The sequence below is a fragment of the Barbus barbus genome, assembly GCF_936440315.1.
Source record: "Barbus barbus genome assembly, chromosome: 16".
Classification (NCBI taxonomy): Eukaryota; Metazoa; Chordata; class Actinopteri; order Cypriniformes; family Cyprinidae; genus Barbus; species Barbus barbus.
In genome coordinates, this window is record NC_136744.1 from 608,002 (window position 1) to 624,442 (window position 16,441).

The following is a 16,441-nucleotide window of genomic DNA, read 5'->3' on the forward strand; positions in this document are numbered from 1 at the left end:
GAGTGTGTGTGTGTGAGAGAGAAAGAGAGAGTGTGTGTGTGTGAGAGAGAGAGAGAGAGAGAGAGTGTGTGTGTGTGAGAGAGAAAGAGAGAGTGTGTGTGTGTGTGAGAGAGAGAGAGAGAGAGAGAGTGGAGAAAGAGAAAATCACTACCAGTCAAAGGTTTTGACACTTTACTAAACTTTTGTCATGGTTAAAAAACTAAAACCTGCTTGAAATAGTTTGTGTACAAATATAAATCAGGTTTTTTCTTCCCAAATGAACAAGTTGCCAACTTTCTAAACTTGTGACCAGTAGAGTACTGCAACTCTAATATTCAGGGTTAAAACATACAAAATGTACATCAAATATTCATATATTTTAGACACCAAGAACAATCATTAGACACCAGCTCAAATTTATTAAGGCTTTTCAGTTGAGGCGATATAAAATGTATAAATGTTAGTCAACTCAATACTTCACTGTTAGCCAAGGTTCGTTAATTGACTTGGTTAATTGCTGAAATAATGAAGTATAAGAGAGGCTTAAACAGTCCTCTACACCAAACCGCCGGACTCTGGTGTGTGTTAACGAGAGATGAACAGCATTAATCGCTTTCAGTACAAGATCCACAGAACCATCTCTGACGCTGCAGATCTACGCTTACTGTACAAATGACATAAGAACTAGTGCTGTCAAACCATTAATCATGATTAATCACATCCCAAATAAGTTTGTTTACATAATGTGTGTACTGTGTATATATAAGAAAAATCTGTTACGTTTATATGTTAAATACATTTATATATCATTTATTTAAATTTATACATGTAAATATTTTCAAAATATATACTGCATGAGTGTGTATATACACATAATAAATATACACAGTACACACATTTATTATGTAAACAAAACCTTATTTGGGATGTGATTGGTGGTTGGACAGCGCTAAGAACATACTGCGTTGTTACAGTGTGTTCCTAGCTCTGTCAGCGTTATTCAGACAGATAACGGAGCGAGCATGAACTGCTGACCTGGTCAATCAAATCTGCTAATGTGTAACCAGTTAGAAACATCAGCGTTCCATTAAACTAGAAGAAAAGCATCTGAATCTTCAGACCATGTGCAGCAGAGGAGCTCAAACGTTTTGGTTCATAATGAAAATTTGTCAGCACACTTGCTAAAAGCCAAAAAGTAATGTCCTTTGTGTCACAGACGGCTAAAAATGGCTAACAGCTGCTTGGCTCTCCAGCAGGTGAAGGGTCAGACAGTCTGTGGTGTGGTTTGGTGGCGAGGCGAGGCGGTCACTCCTGCTTGACGTCTCCTGTCAGCCGTCTCTTCACGCGCGAGTACGGACTCAGATCATCATCCATGATAAAGTCGTAGAGGACCTTCACCCATGATGTGTAGCAGGGCAGGTCTCTGTAGTACTCCGCTGCGATCTCCTTCACCTGAAGAAGGAACGGACACAGCGTCGTAATGCACTGGAGAGCCCAAATATCTCAAAGTATCAAAAGCAAGAAATCATATGGTTTTATTGAACAAAACTGTTAAAATACAATGTATTCTAAACAATAGAGCTAATATAGATTACGCATCACAACAAAGACCTGCAGCGGCGCCGACGGCCTGATGATTATTTTTACACATTACTGTTTAATATTGACAAGCACCATTTAATTCAAACGCACACTTAATCTTTAATATTTGGGCATTTCTTTAGGACAGAGATGCTATAGCTGCTGTAATTAAATGAATATGTGGACATCTATCCGTGTACCTCAGAGTGAGGGTTTGAGCTTTTATTTTGAAATCTCGATGTATTCTCCTGTGTTTGTGTAGATTTATAAATGATTTACCTTACAAATCTGATGAAATGGCACGCGTTGTGTTCCCAGATGAACGTTATAATAAACACAAACTCAGCATGCAGAGATGAGTTTGAGACGCTCCACATGTAAATAATAACAGTTTCTGTGGAGCTAACGTAGACTAACCATGTTCCGTACACTTTTCACTATTCGCCGCGCGACAGCGACCACCGAGACAGACAAGCATGTTTGTGTGATCCTTCTCTGGGGGAAAACCCATTATACAGTCCACACTTTGATTGATGTCTTTAGGACCAATAGTTTTTGAGAAAAGTGTGGAAAAGTACCTCCTCCGCCAGTGTACGGGAAATAGTAAGGCTTAACGGTGTTCCGTACAGGACTATAACGGTGTTCCGTACAGGACTATAACGATGTTCCGTACAGGACTATAACGGTGTTCCGTACAGGACTATAACGATGTTCCGTACAGGACTATAACGATGTTCCGTACAGGACTATAACGGTGTTCCGTACAGGACTATAACGGTGTTCCGTACAGGACTATAACGATGTTCCGTACAGGACTATAACGATGTTCCGTACAGGACTATAACGATGTTCCGTACAGGACTATAACGGTGTTCCGTACAGGACTATAACGGTGTTCCGTACAGGACTATAACGATGTTCCGTACAGGCCTATAACGATGTTCCGTACAGGACTATAACGGTGTTCCGTACAGGACTATAACGGTGTTCCGTACAGGACTATAACGATGTTCCGTACAGGCCTATAACGATGTTCCGTACAGGCCTATAACGATGTTCCGTACAGGACTATAACGGTGTTCCGTACAGGACTATAACGGTGTTCCGTACAGGACTATAACGGTGTTCCGTACAGGACTATAACGATGTTCCGTACAGGACTATAACGGTGTTCCGTACAGGACTATAACGGTGTTCCGTACAGGACTATAACGATGTTCCGTACAGGCCTATAACGATGTTCCGTACAGGCCTATAACGATGTTCCGTAGAGGCCTATAACGGTGTTCCGTACAGGACTATAACGATGTTCCGTACAGGACTATAACGGTGTTCCGTACAGGACTATAACGGTGTTCCGTACAGGACTATAACGATGTTCCGTACAGGACTATAACGATGTTCCGTACAGGACTATAACGGTGTTCCGTACAGGACTATAACGGTGTTCCGTACAGGACTATAACGGTGTTCCGTACAGGACTATAACGGTGTTCCGTACAGGACTATAACGGTGTTCCGTACAGGACTATAACGGTGTTCCGTACAGGACTATAACGATGTTCCGTACAGGACTATAACGGTGTTCCGTACAGGACTATAACGGTGTTCCGTACAGGACTATAACGATGTTCCGTACAGGCCTATAACGATGTTCCGTAGAGGCCTATAACGGTGTTCCGTACAGGCCTATAACGATGTTCCGTACAGGCCTATAACGATGTTCCGTAGAGGCCTATAACGGTGTTCCGTACAGGCCTATAACGGTGTTCCGTACAGGCCTATAACGGTGTTCCGTACAGGACTATAACGGTGTTCCGTACAGGCCTATAACGGTGTTCCGTACAGGACTATAACGGTGTTCCGTACAGGACTATAACGATGTTCCGTACAGGACTATAACGGTGTTCCGTACAGGACTATAACGGTGTTCCGTACAGGACTATAACGGTGTTCCGTACAGGACTATAACGGTGTTCCGTACAGGACTATAACGGTGTTCCGTACAGGACTATAACGGTGTTCCGTACAGGACTATAACGGTGTTCCGTACAGGACTATAACGATGTTCCGTACAGGACTATAACGGTGTTCCGTACAGGACTATAACGGTGTTCCGTACAGGACTATAACGATGTTCCGTACAGGACTATAACGGTGTTCCGTACAGGACTATAACGATGTTCCGTACAGGACTATAACGGTGTTCCGTACAGGACTATAACGATGTTCCGTACAGGACTATAACGGTGTTCCGTACAGGACTATAACGGTGTTCCGTACAGGACTATAACGGTGTTCCGTACAGGACTATAACGGTGTTCCGTACAGGACTATAACGATGTTCCGTACAGGCCTATAACGATGTTCCGTAGAGGCCTATAACGGTGTTCCGTACAGGCCTATAACGGTGTTCCGTAGAGGCCTATAACGGTGTTCCGTACAGGACTATAACGATGTTCCGTACAGGCCTATAACGATGTTCCGTAGAGGCCTATAACGGTGTTCCGTACAGGACTATAACGATGTTCCGTACAGGACTATAACGATGTTCCGTACAGGACTATAACGGTGTTCCGTACAGGACTATAACGGTGTTCCGTACAGGACTATAACGGTGTTCCGTACAGGACTATAACGGTGTTCCGTACAGGACTATAACGATGTTCCGTACAGGACTATAACGGTGTTCCGTACAGGACTATAACGGTGTTCCGTACAGGACTATAACGGTGTTCCGTACAGGACTATAACGGTGTTCCGTACAGGACTATAACGATGTTCCGTACAGGACTATAACGGTGTTCCGTACAGGACTATAACGGTGTTCCGTACAGGACTATAACGGTGTTCCGTACAGGACTATAACGGTGTTCCGTACAGGACTATAACGATGTTCCGTACAGGCCTATAACGATGTTCCGTAGAGGCCTATAACGGTGTTCCGTACAGGCCTATAACGATGTTCCGTAGAGGCCTATAACGGTGTTCCGTACAGGACTATAACGGTGTTCCGTACAGGCCTATAACGATGTTCCGTAGAGGCCTATAACGGTGTTCCGTACAGGACTATAACGATGTTCCGTACAGGCCTATAACGATGTTCCGTAGAGGCCTATAACGGTGTTCCGTACAGGACTATAACGATGTTCCGTACAGGACTATAACGGTGTTCCGTACAGGACTATAACGGTGTTCCGTACAGGACTATAACGATGTTCCGTACAGGACTATAACGATGTTCCGTACAGGACTATAACGATGTTCCGTACACGTACAGGACTATAATGATGTTCCGTACAGGACTATAACGATGTTCCGTACAGGACTATAACGATGTTCCGTACAGGACTATAACGATGTTCCGTACAGGACTATAACGATGTTCCGTACAGGACTATAACGATGTTCCGTACAGGACTATAATGATGTTCCGTACAGGACTATAACGATGTTCCGTACAGGACTATAACGATGTTCCGTACAGGACTATAACGATGTTCCGTACAGGACTATAACGATGTTCCGTACAGGACTATAACGATGTTCCGTACAGGACTATAACGATGTTCCGTACAGGACTATAACGATGTTCCGTACAGGACTATAACGATGTTCCGTACAGCGCGCATAACTTGATTTCATCGGAGAAAATTGACATTTAACTGATCAACTGTGAGCTGTTTATTTATTTTAAATGATGAAAACAAAAAGATGAGTACCTTTTTATTTGTGTAAAATGCAAGTTAATTGCTGCTTTAATAAAGGACCATGCGAGTTAGGCATGATTGTGTCATGATATTAATTATGGCATGTGAGTTAAGCATCAACCATGTGAAACATTAGTGAATAACATTTCCATATCTCTGAAGACAAGAAGGGCAAACAATTTGCACTGATTTTAAAATAAAAAAAGATTAACCAATGTGAAAACTTCTAAACATAATGATCAAGATGTGCGTGTTTACTACTATTTACATTTGACACTAAACTGATTAAAAATACTATTACTAAACATTGTGTGCACTATTTAGGCCTACATTGTGTGTGTGTGTGTGTGTGTGTGTGTGTAACGTGTGTTTTTATGTGCACAGACAACGTAACGTCACTTTTTTAATGAAAAAGTTGGCTTTGAAATAACAATCAATTGAGTTATATTTCATGTTTAATTTGTTAAAAACTTAAAATGTTAAAATTCAAATCATGTAATGTTAACTTAATTGACCCTTTATGAATATAAACATCATCACTGCACGCAGAATGAAGGGCAAACAGGTGAGACCTGTCTCAGGTGAGAGTGGCGCCAAGTGGTCATCTCCGCAATCGACGTTTAAAAATTAAAATTTCAAAACATTTATTCAATAAAAGGGAACATATTTAACCATTTGTGATAACAGGATATTCATTTGGTAAAGACTAGTACTGTGAGAAACAAATGAAATAGAAATGTACATTTTCGCTGCTCTAGTGGTCTCCCTCCTAAGCTGCAGTCTTGAAGTGTAACTTGTCCATTTTCAAGCGCAGTGGGCGCACCTAGCAAACTTACTCAAATCCCACCGAAACAAACCGCGGGTGGCTCTCTGTCTTGGTTGGAGGTGAAAGAGGGAAAAATGACGATTACACAGATATATAGTTTATGTACGACCTGGAAGTATTTCTTCAGCGATCGGCGCTAAAACAGGATCTGTACGGAACACGGTTAGTCTACGTTACAGTGAACTGATCGCTGTGAGACGCACGTATCTAACCTACACGCATGGAAATAATTCAACTGCATCACATATAATTATTTAATTAAATCATAACGTTTGTGCATTCACAATTCTGCTTAATTATGATTTTTGTCTCGGGTCGGGTTTATCTTTTAAAAAAAATTATTTATGCACATCGGGTTCGGGTAAGAAGTGATTCGGGTCGGGCACGGATTTTAGGACCCGAGAAGACCTCTACTTGGAACTATTTGTATCGTTACAAGCGCTATACAGATTATAGAGATGGAGTGAATAACTGGTCTTACCATGGGCAGGCGGCGTCCTGGGATGCTAGGGAAGTCATGGTGCTCGTTGTGGTACCCGACGTTGAAAGTCAGCAGGTTGAGGGATCCGTAATAAGAGTAGGTCTCGTGGCCTTTGAGGAACATGTAATGTTCTGCGATGAAGTGTCCTGAGATGGGATGCAGACCCATTCCTAACATGGAGCCCATCATCATGTAGACCAGGGGTTTGGCACCCCATGCCCAGTAGAGCACGGCGTTAAAGGCCAGCTGTATGGCCACGTTGAGGAGCTCCAGCTGGCTGATGGGTTTGGGGTTGATGCAGAGGGGACGGATGGCGTAGAACAGCGGCTGGAACATGATCCAGAACAGCTTACGCAAACGGGTGCAAAAGAACCAGCCCTCGAATTCCGTGGGGATGTCAACATCCACGCCGTCTCCACCCAGGTAGCGATGGTGGTCCAGGTGGTAGCGCTTAAAGGATGCCGAGTAGGGCAGCCCGATGGGCAGATTGGCGAAGATGGCGAACCAGCGGTTCCATCTGGCGCGGTTGTTGCCGAAAGCCGTGTTGTGCGAGATCTCGTGAATCGCCAGCGTCATTGAATGGTTTATGCAACTCCCAAACACGTACGTCCAGAACAAAACCCATTTCCACGGCAGGTCCTTCACCAAATAGAAGGCCAAAAACTGGACGACGACCATCGTGCAGACGATCCATTTGAGTCTGGGGTCCGGTCCCATCAGAGACTTGATCTCTGGGTATTTAGCTGCCAAAAAAACACACAAGACAAGCATTGTAAAACTGGAACAGTCTGATGTGGAGGATGAGTGCATTCAAATGATGTGCATTTCCATGACAAATCAAAGCAACTCGACACCAACGGGATCTGGTGCGCTGGCTCGTATGTCTCTGGCATGTAACGTCACCTCTCTTTGTCATCTAGATCTTAATATGCTTTATATTGTGAAACCTGGGGGCGTATTACAGAAAGTTTATCTTAGGTCTTAAAAGATGTGATGTGTTAAATTAGGATTTTTCGCATTTTCGTATTACAGAAGCAAATCTTAACTTGATTTGGGATTCTTATCCTATCTTACAAAATAGTATAAGCTCTAATAAGGAAATCTTAAATGGCATAATCAAGCTGGACAATCCACTCTCAGGTCTCTTACCAAGCAACCAACACTGCCGTGACTCTTTTGTTGGTCTCTATAATGCTGGTTGCAGTTCCTGTGCTAACTGTAATATGTTGTGTGGCAGTCTGTAATTACTTATAAGTGTTTAGTCATCAAAATATAACATCTTCAGGGTCCTCCAAGAGTCTTTCTACCATTAAACATCTTAGTTCTTCATTTTCAACTATTAATAAATGTAATACCATTGTCGGACAGCACAGTTGTAAGCTTTTTTTCCGTTAGCTTTCAAATAATGTTGAAGTTAGGGGTGGGCGATATGGGAAAAATATCATATCACGATTTTTTTTAGAAATACCACGATTCACGATTTTATCACGATTCTTTGTCATGTTAGTTTTACTATTTTGGTTTTACAAGTTGTCTGAGCATTACAGCCAAACTAGAAAGACAAAGACGCATGGCAGATATTTAGGCCAAAGTGGGCGAAGATAAAAAATCTTTGTCATTATTTTATCTTTCTTATTAAAAAATAAGAACAAAGATGCACATTACAAATACACATAATATACAAATAAAACAAACAGTGCTTTATTTCCAGGTACAATAGGTGTATTTAGCAGAGCATTCAATGAAATTGAATGAACAAATATAAAAATAAAACACATAGACTGATTCCTAAAGCAACTGTATTAATGTTTTTCAGTCAAGAATAGTGAGTGATTTTTCTCTTTGTGTTTTGTTGTTTTGTTAACGTTAAATGAATAGTTCCCCCACAAATAAATATTCTATCATCTGTCTGTCAATTCTGTCATAATGTTGTATTTTTATACCATCATTTACTCAAAAGTTGTTTTAAACCTGAATGAGTTTCTTTCTTCTGCTGAACATAAATGCTATTTTGAAGAAGGTGGAAAACCAAACAGTTGCTGGTGCTCAGTGACTTCCACAGGATTTTTCTTCCCTGCTATCAAAGTCAATGTGGACCAGCAACTGTTTGGTTACCCTCATTCTTCAAAATATCTTCTTTTGTGTTCAGCACAAGAAATGAATAGAGGTTTGGGACAACATGTGAGTGAGTAAATAATGACAGAAATTAAATTTTAGGGTGAACTATCCCTTTAATGACAGTCGACAGCATGTTTAGTGTCCTGTCCCTTTAAGATCTAATATACAGGCACGCATCCGTTTCTCTCTTAACTATTTACTTTCATTTTAGAGATAACCAACTGAGTCTGTATGTAAACCTTGTGTGTTTTGACAGTATTAGCGCAAAATATAAGTTAGTTGAGTAATCAGGCGCTGTTAGACAGGCGTTTTAGTGCGCGTGCTTCAGGTGTATGCGTTCAGAAAAAGCGCACGTCAGACCAGCGCGCGAATTAAACATTTAACCAGCAAGTCAAGTCAAGTCACCTTTACTTATATAGCGCTTTTTACAATGCAAATTGTGTCAAAGCACTGCACAATATCAAAAAAAAGGAAAATAAAGTGTCAATAAGTTTGAATAGTGTCTTTGCAATAAGGTCGGCGATATCGCTGTATCTTCAAGGCTTGTATGCAAATAATGTAGTTTTGCGATCGCGAATAAGTGCAGTGTCCTGTCAGAGTAACTCTACTGCTGTATGTCGTGTTGTACAGAATATAGAGACGGAGGCCAGAACTGTATTTGACATAATGTGTGCTGTAGCACGATACTACCATATTTCTTCAAAAGCAGATCGTGGAGACAGTTTTATCGTCCACGATCAAAAATCGTCATATCGCACACCCCTAGTTGAAGTTAGGACAGCTGTGGGGTTGTCCTAAAGTAAACACAGTTTTTAGGTTTTTTGTCAAGTTAGGAGGTTTCTGTAATACCCCTTTCATATCTGTAGTTAAGATAAGATAACACACTTAGGAAATTCTGTTCTGTAATAGCTTTTGTCCTAAATGTGGTCCTAACTGAAATTACCATGTTTACCAAACAGATAAGATAAGATTTTAAAGTTAGGATCTTTCTGTAATACGCCCCCTGAAGTCAATGTCATTTGCCTAAAGCTTCCAAGAAACAATACAAAACACAGTAGGATTTAAATGTGGGCACTTTTCATACAAGGTATTTTATAATGCAAGAACTGACCGCTTTGAGGCAAGAGTGCTACTTTAAAGCCTAATCCAGGGTTTACATATTACATAATGCAATACAGCAAGGTACTGACAGTCCGGTCTGGATCACAGCAGGCTGCACTGTTACTGTACATGCAATAGCACAGAAGACAGACTACATGTCAGCACAGGTATGCTGGATACTGGATCGTCTCCAAATCAGACAAACATGAGCTCACATGAAGACAGAGTTTGCTGAACAAATATCAGTCAAGATGATGCGTTTGAATAAGACTGTCACCAACGATTCAGTGCAGTGGGATTTATTGAAAACAATAGAAATACAAAATGCAACTCAATTCTTTATTCATAACAGCTGCAGTAGAATCCATGCAATCTAAAGCATAATTATAACTAAACAGCTACAGAATCATTTACCAGATGACTGGTGTGTGTCAGTGAGGGCATCGTGAATAAATCATGAATTAGTAACAGAGCGGTTTAGTGTTGAAGTATATCCATAAACCAGCTCTAATGTTTATCCAAACTCCACATATAGATCAGTGGGAATAATGGCTCATCATCAGCTTTCCACAGGCATTCATAAGCAGCTTTATCAGTGGAGAGAGCCACTATTGGTGTGTGAGTGTGTGTGTGTGTGTGTGAGTGAGTGAGTGAGTGAGTGAGTGAGTGAGTGAGTGAGTGAGTGAGTGAGTGAGTGAGTGAGTGAGTGAGTGAGTGTGAGTGTGAGAGTGAGTGTGAGTGTGTGAGAGAGTGAGTGAGTGAGTGAGTGTGTGTGAGAGTGAGTGAGTGAGCGAGTGAGCGTGTGAGAGAGTGAGCGTGCGAGAGAGTGAGAGTGAGTGTGTGAGAGTGAGTGAGTGAGTGTGCGTGTGAGAGAGTGAGCGTGCGTGTGAGAGAGTGAGTGAGTGAGTGAGTGTGTGTGAGAGTGAGTGAGTGTGTGTGAGAGTGAGTGAGCGAGTGTGCGTGTGAGAGAGTGAGCGTGCGTGCGTGTGAGAGAGTGAGCGTGCGTGTGAGAGAGTGAGCGTGCGTGTGAGAGAGTGAGCGTGCGTGAGAGAGAGTGTGTGTGTGTGAGAGAGTGAGCGTGTGTGTGTGTGTGTGAGTGAGTGAGAGAGAGAGTGTGTGTGTGTGTGTGTGTGAGTGAGGGTGAGAGAGAGTGAGCGTGTGTGTGAGTGTGAGAGTGTGTGTGTGTGTGTGTGTGTGTGTGAGAGTGAGTGAGTGAGTGAGTGAGTGAGTGAGTGCGTGTGAGAGTGAGTGTGTGTGTGAGAGAGTGAGAGAGAGAGAGTGAGTGTGTGAGAGAGTGAGTGAGTGAGTGTGTGTGTGTGTGAGAGAGAGAGAGAGAGTGAGTGTGTGTGTGAGAGAGTGAGAGAGAGAGAGTGAGTGTGTGAGAGAGTGAGTGAGTGAGTGTGTGTGTGTGTGTGAGAGAGTGAGTGAGTGAGTGAGTGTGAGTGAGTGACTATTTAACCATATGTTGGGGACAAATGTGTACCCAAAAGTGAGCTAAACCTGACAAAATCTCTAAGAACTCTTGTTTGTAAAAATTGAATTGTAAAAATGCATAACGTTTTCTGTGGCTCTTGTCAGGGTTAGGATTAGTTGATATATTGTTTTATATACAGATAGTTATAGATTATAAGTGTAACGTCCCGAGTTAGACAGCTAAGTGTGTGTGTGGGAGAGAGACATTCAGAATGAATGAACAGAATCAGAGAGAGAGAGAGAGAGAGAGAGAGAGAGCACTAGCTAGCCTTCCTCATGTGACTGTCACTCCACCACACTCGCCATTTTAACACTTTATACATCATTCATAGCTCAACAAACTAAATAGAGGTTATTAAATCGCTAAAAGCAGACACAGAGTCGCACTATATCTGCTGTATTCGGATGAAAGGAATTAGCTGCTAATAATTGTTGTTTAAGCGGTTAGCTGGCACAGCTTCACATTCATGAGATAAATTCTCCAAGAATCGCATAATAAAGGTCATTAATTGAGGAGTAGCAGCTGTGGTGAAGTGTTATCTGTAGTTTAGGAAGTTATTTATGTAAGAGCTCTTCTTCAGGGAGTGGCCATCATATAACGGTCATCTCAGCTAACGACGAACGGCTTTCTTTCGTTATTAATCGACTTCACACGCTACTGAAACATTACAATCAAATACAATAATAAGCACTTGACTCATTGAAGTTTCCGCGGGAGATCACTTACATACCAGCTAACTTTAACTGAGTCGAGTCGGAGCAGATGAACGCGCCGCCGGTATGAGGCAGCAGCGATGTTTAGTCGTTACTGAACGTGTTCTCCGTCAGGGATATAACGAGCACTCACCCAGGATCTCTTTCCTCCGGTCGGCGTGAGGCTGGTCGGTGTAAACCCACTCAAAATCCTCGCGAGCTACGCGGTTCCCCATGTCCTCTCTGGTTCGGAGGCTGCTTCGCGGGAAGTGTGTTTCCTCAGGAGGTGAATGCAGAAACAGTACGAGTAGTTTCCTAACAGCAGCTGCTCCACATCCTCCCCTCCGTACTGAAGACCTTTCGATTACTGAACGCATCGCGGTGGGCGGGGTCTCCTGCTGTCGTCACTCCTGCTCTTGTCCAATGAGGAAGCGCCAGCTTCGAATAAATTCCCTGTAGCGACTCCGTTATGATGCTGTTTTCTAGTGTTTCACCCCAGAGCTTCACAGTTGATATCTTTCACAGGAAATAGCTGACAAAATCAGTTGCATTGATGTATGTACACAAGTTGTTATTTTTCTATGCACATTTTCACTATCTATTGAGCTAAATATTTAACACGACATGGATTTTTTTAGTGCTGTCAAACGATTAATCGCGATTAATCGCATCCCAAATAAAAGTTGTTGTTTACATAATGTATACTGTGTTTATTTATTATGTATAGCCTACATAAATACACACACATGCAGTATATATTTTGAAAATATTTATACATTTACATATTTATATTGTTATATTTTATATCATATGTAAATATATTTAATATATAAACAACATATGTTTCTTAAATATATACATTCATGTTTTGTATTTATATATACATAATAAATATACACGATACACACTCATATTATATGTAAACACAAACTTTTATTTTAGATTATAGATAATATATTATTACTGGTTCCAGTGGTCTTTCCCGATGGGGTCCTCACTGGGGATCTGTCTCTGGCGCTCATCCAGGTGTCCTGGTCTCCGCTGACGTTCAGGGCTGTAGAGGTCGTCTCTGGGTGCTGATCCAACATCTGATCTGGATACAGACTGGATCTGGTGACTGCAGTGATAGTATCAGACAAGATATTTGTGGTTTGATTCAAGAATTTATTGGTCCTTTGCAAAGTTCAATAGATGCATTACGAGAAACGGTGGATGGCGTAAAACAATCACTTTACCAAAAAGCAATACGATTCCAGCTGCTTTACCCAGCTCGCTTGAGAGTGCCATTTGAAGAACAAACTTTCAAATTCAATGCACCTACGCTACGCTCCATCTGACTAGTAAGACAACTCTCAAATAACTGCTATGATGACTTTTGTTCTACCCACTTAAATGATAGAAGTACTTGTGTTGTCCAATCTATACAGACTGTGTCTGTTCCCCGAATAGCGAGATCAAAATATAAATTTAATGCAGGATCTAGAAAAAATCTGATCGTGATTAAACCAGAAAAACACAAAATAAATGAACAAAAACAATTTTTAAAGCTTGGGCTCCTAAATATTAGCTCACTCGCACCCAAAGCAGTTATTGTAAATGAAATGATCACAGATAATAATTTTGATGTACTCTGCCTGACTGAAACCTGGCTGAAACCAAATTAATATTTTGGTCTAAATGAGTCTACTCCACCAAGCTACTGTTATAAACATGAGCCCCGTCAGACTGGTCGTGGCGGCGGTGTGGCAACAATATATAGTAATACTCTCAATGTTACTCAGAAAACAGGATACAAGGGGTTTAACTCATTCGAAATACTTCTGCTTAATGTTACACTGTTAGATATGCAAAAGAAATCTCTCCTGTCTCTTGCTCTGGCTACTGTGTATAGACCGCCAGGGCCATATACAGATTTCCTAAAAGAATTTGCAGATTTCCTCTCAGATCTGTTGGTTAATATTGATAAAGTGCTAATTGTCAGAGATTTTAACATTCACGTTGATAATACAAATGATGCGTTAGGACTTGCGTTTACTGACCTAATAAACTCTTTTGGAGTCAAGCAAAACGTCACCGGGCCCACTCATCATTTTAATCATACGCTAGATTTAATTATATCGCATGGAATTGATCTTACTGATATAGATATCGTACCTCAAAGTGATGATGTTACTGATCATTTCCTTGTATCGTGCATGCTGCGTATTACTGATATTAGTTACAGTGGGTACGGAAAGTATTCAGACCCCCTTAAATTTTCCAATCTTTGTTATATTGCAGCCATTTGCTAAAATCATTTAAGTTCATTTTTTTTCCCCTCATTAATGTACACACAGCACCCCATATTGAAAATATTATTACTTATCTACCTTGTCTTCTACCACGCTACATTCCAACCCGCTCCCTAAGGTCACAAAACTCTGGACTTTTGGTAGTTCCTAGGATAGCAAAGTCCACTAAAGGAGGTAGAGCTTTTTCACATTTGGCTCCCAAACTCTGGAATAGCCTTCCTGATAACGTTCGGGGTTCAGACACACTCTCTCTGTTTAAATCTAGATTAAAGACACATCTCTTTAGCCAAGCATTCACATAATGCATCTTATAATCTTGTACTTCAGTTACATCTGATCACTTTATTATACTTTAGCTTGGGTTGAACAAATCATTTTTACTTGGTTGGAAAAGCAGCTACGCTAATTATGTCTCTATTTGTTTCTCTGTTTCATTTGGCATCCCGTGGTAATTAGGAATTACACAAGCTTCAGTCTGGATCCAGAACACCTGAGAACAGATTATGCCAACCCCTCAGAGGACCTCAGATGATGCCAACCCTGAAACAAGAACTATCAAATGTTGCTATAAGTTTGTAAAAATTGAATCTTCGTCTGTTTGATTACGTCATTAACTGATTTTTACCGTACATTTCTGCCATATGTACAGCAACTTCACACAGTCACGACTGATAAGCTACTACTAAATCTGGGCTCAGGCCGACCCGCTGGAGGATGGCTCGTTTAAGACCAGGAGGTTCTGGATGGGCAACTGTTGGGCTGCCACCTGCGCCTCCCCTGAGAGCAGAGGTATGAGACGCACTGGCCAGTGGTCTCGTGGCCACCCACATGCCTCAGCCGACTTCTCGAAGAGATTGAGGAAAGCTTTCGGGTCATCCTGGGGCCCCATTTTATTCAGGGGCAGATGCGTGGGGACAGCTGGGTTCCTTGATGACGACCCCCCTGCCCGTACCTCCTGGTCCATCCAGCTCCGGAACAGCTCGCGGTCCTCCTGCTGGGCCTGCACAAGGGTGTTGAAACGCTGTTCTTGGTCGTCCCGCATCTCCAGCAGTGCCTGATGATGTTCTTGGTGGAGGCCCGCGAGCGACTGGATCACTTCCGCAAATGGCGAATTTGGTGGTGACTGCATGACAGCGGCGGCCGGCTTCTTCCTTTTCTTCGGAAGGAAGAAGTCAGAGTCAGCGTGGCTGAGGCTCGGGTAATTTATTCAGTCTTTTAAACAAACACTGGTGCTCTCCGGCACTACCAATAAACAATAAGTTCAGCACTTGGGTGGTTCACAGCCACAGACATTCTCCCCGAGTCCTCAGTCAGTGTCTCTCGTGGATTTTACACTCTCTCCCCGCCAATCACTGGAAACAAGAAACAGGTGAATGTCATCTTGCACTTGACCCACTTACTCACCGCTCGTCTCCAAACTCTCTCTCCCGCTGCAGACTCCGCTAACCACGCCCCCCTCACCACACCTGTATACATGGGGACACGCAACAAGTGCCTGCTTGGCGCGTCGTCATCTCCGCTGCCCCGGGATCCTGGCCCCTAGAGGTGGGGCTTTTCAAGGGACTGTCAGTACCCGTGTTGCTGGGCCGAGACTGCCCGGGCTTCGAAGCCCTTCTATCCGCCGCCACACAGCCTGCCAGCCCAAGAGGGGGTCGCCGTGGACAGCGCCGGCTGACGAGGTCCACCCGCCGCCCCCTTCTCTTGGCCTCCGACAGTGGGAGAGATGGTGAGTCCCCTTCCCATAGCGCTAACCTCTTCTATACAGGCTACGGGAGGGGGCTCCTTTGGCTGTGCCCAGCGGGAGGATGAATGGTTGAAACACTGTTGGACCCAGGTCTGTGTGTTGGAGGGCAAGGACACACGGCCAAAACTGCATCCTCTCCCCCACTTCGTCGTAGAGAATGGCCTGCTCAATTGTGTCGCCCAGCAGAGGGGGGAGGAAAAAAACTGTTGGTGGTACCGCATTCGAAGACGGAGACTATCCTGCAGCTGGCACATTCACATCCGATGGCAGGACACCTCGGCGCGGTTAACACCACCCAGCGCATTCGAGACCGGTTCCATTGGCCCGGCCTGGAGGCCGAGGTGAAGCGCTTCTGCCAAGCCTGCCCCGTCTGCCAGAAAACGTCGCCCCAGACACCTCCCCCCACGCCACTCATTCCGCTGCCCATTATTGAGGTGCCCTTCG

The 16,441-nt window shown here is 42.9% G+C and overlaps 1 protein-coding gene across 1 annotated transcript; it reads right to left on the reverse strand.

Annotated features, from left to right (window-relative positions):
* Nucleotides 1–141: 141 nt before the first annotated feature.
* LOC306882892 (sphingolipid delta(4)-desaturase DES1-like) lies at nt 142–12,446 on the reverse strand. The gene is made up of 3 exons (XM_079437887.1): nt 12,117–12,446; nt 6,578–7,320; nt 142–1,431 (listed from the first exon to the last, which is right to left on the reverse strand). Exons 1-3 carry the CDS (start codon nt 12,337–12,339, stop codon nt 1,285–1,287), a joined length of 1,113 nt encoding a protein of 370 aa, XP_079294013.1. The 5' UTR covers nt 12,340–12,446; the 3' UTR covers nt 142–1,284.
* Nucleotides 12,447–16,441: the final 3,995 nt, after the last annotated feature.

Bases quoted from the DNA above. Each gene is read 5' to 3' on its own strand.
- LOC306882892 (XM_079437887.1), bottom strand. From the start codon at position 12,339: ATGCGTTCAGTAATCGAAAGGTCTTCAGTACGGAGGGGAGGATGTGGA. The intron at 7,321-12,116 runs GTGAGTGCTCGT...TTTTTTTGGCAG, and splicing joins CCGGAGGAAAGAGATCCTGG to CTAAATACCCAGAGATCAAG. The intron at 1,432-6,577 runs GTAAGACCAGTT...TTCCTTCTTCAG, and splicing joins CAGGACGCCGCCTGCCCATG to GTGAAGGAGATCGCAGCGGA.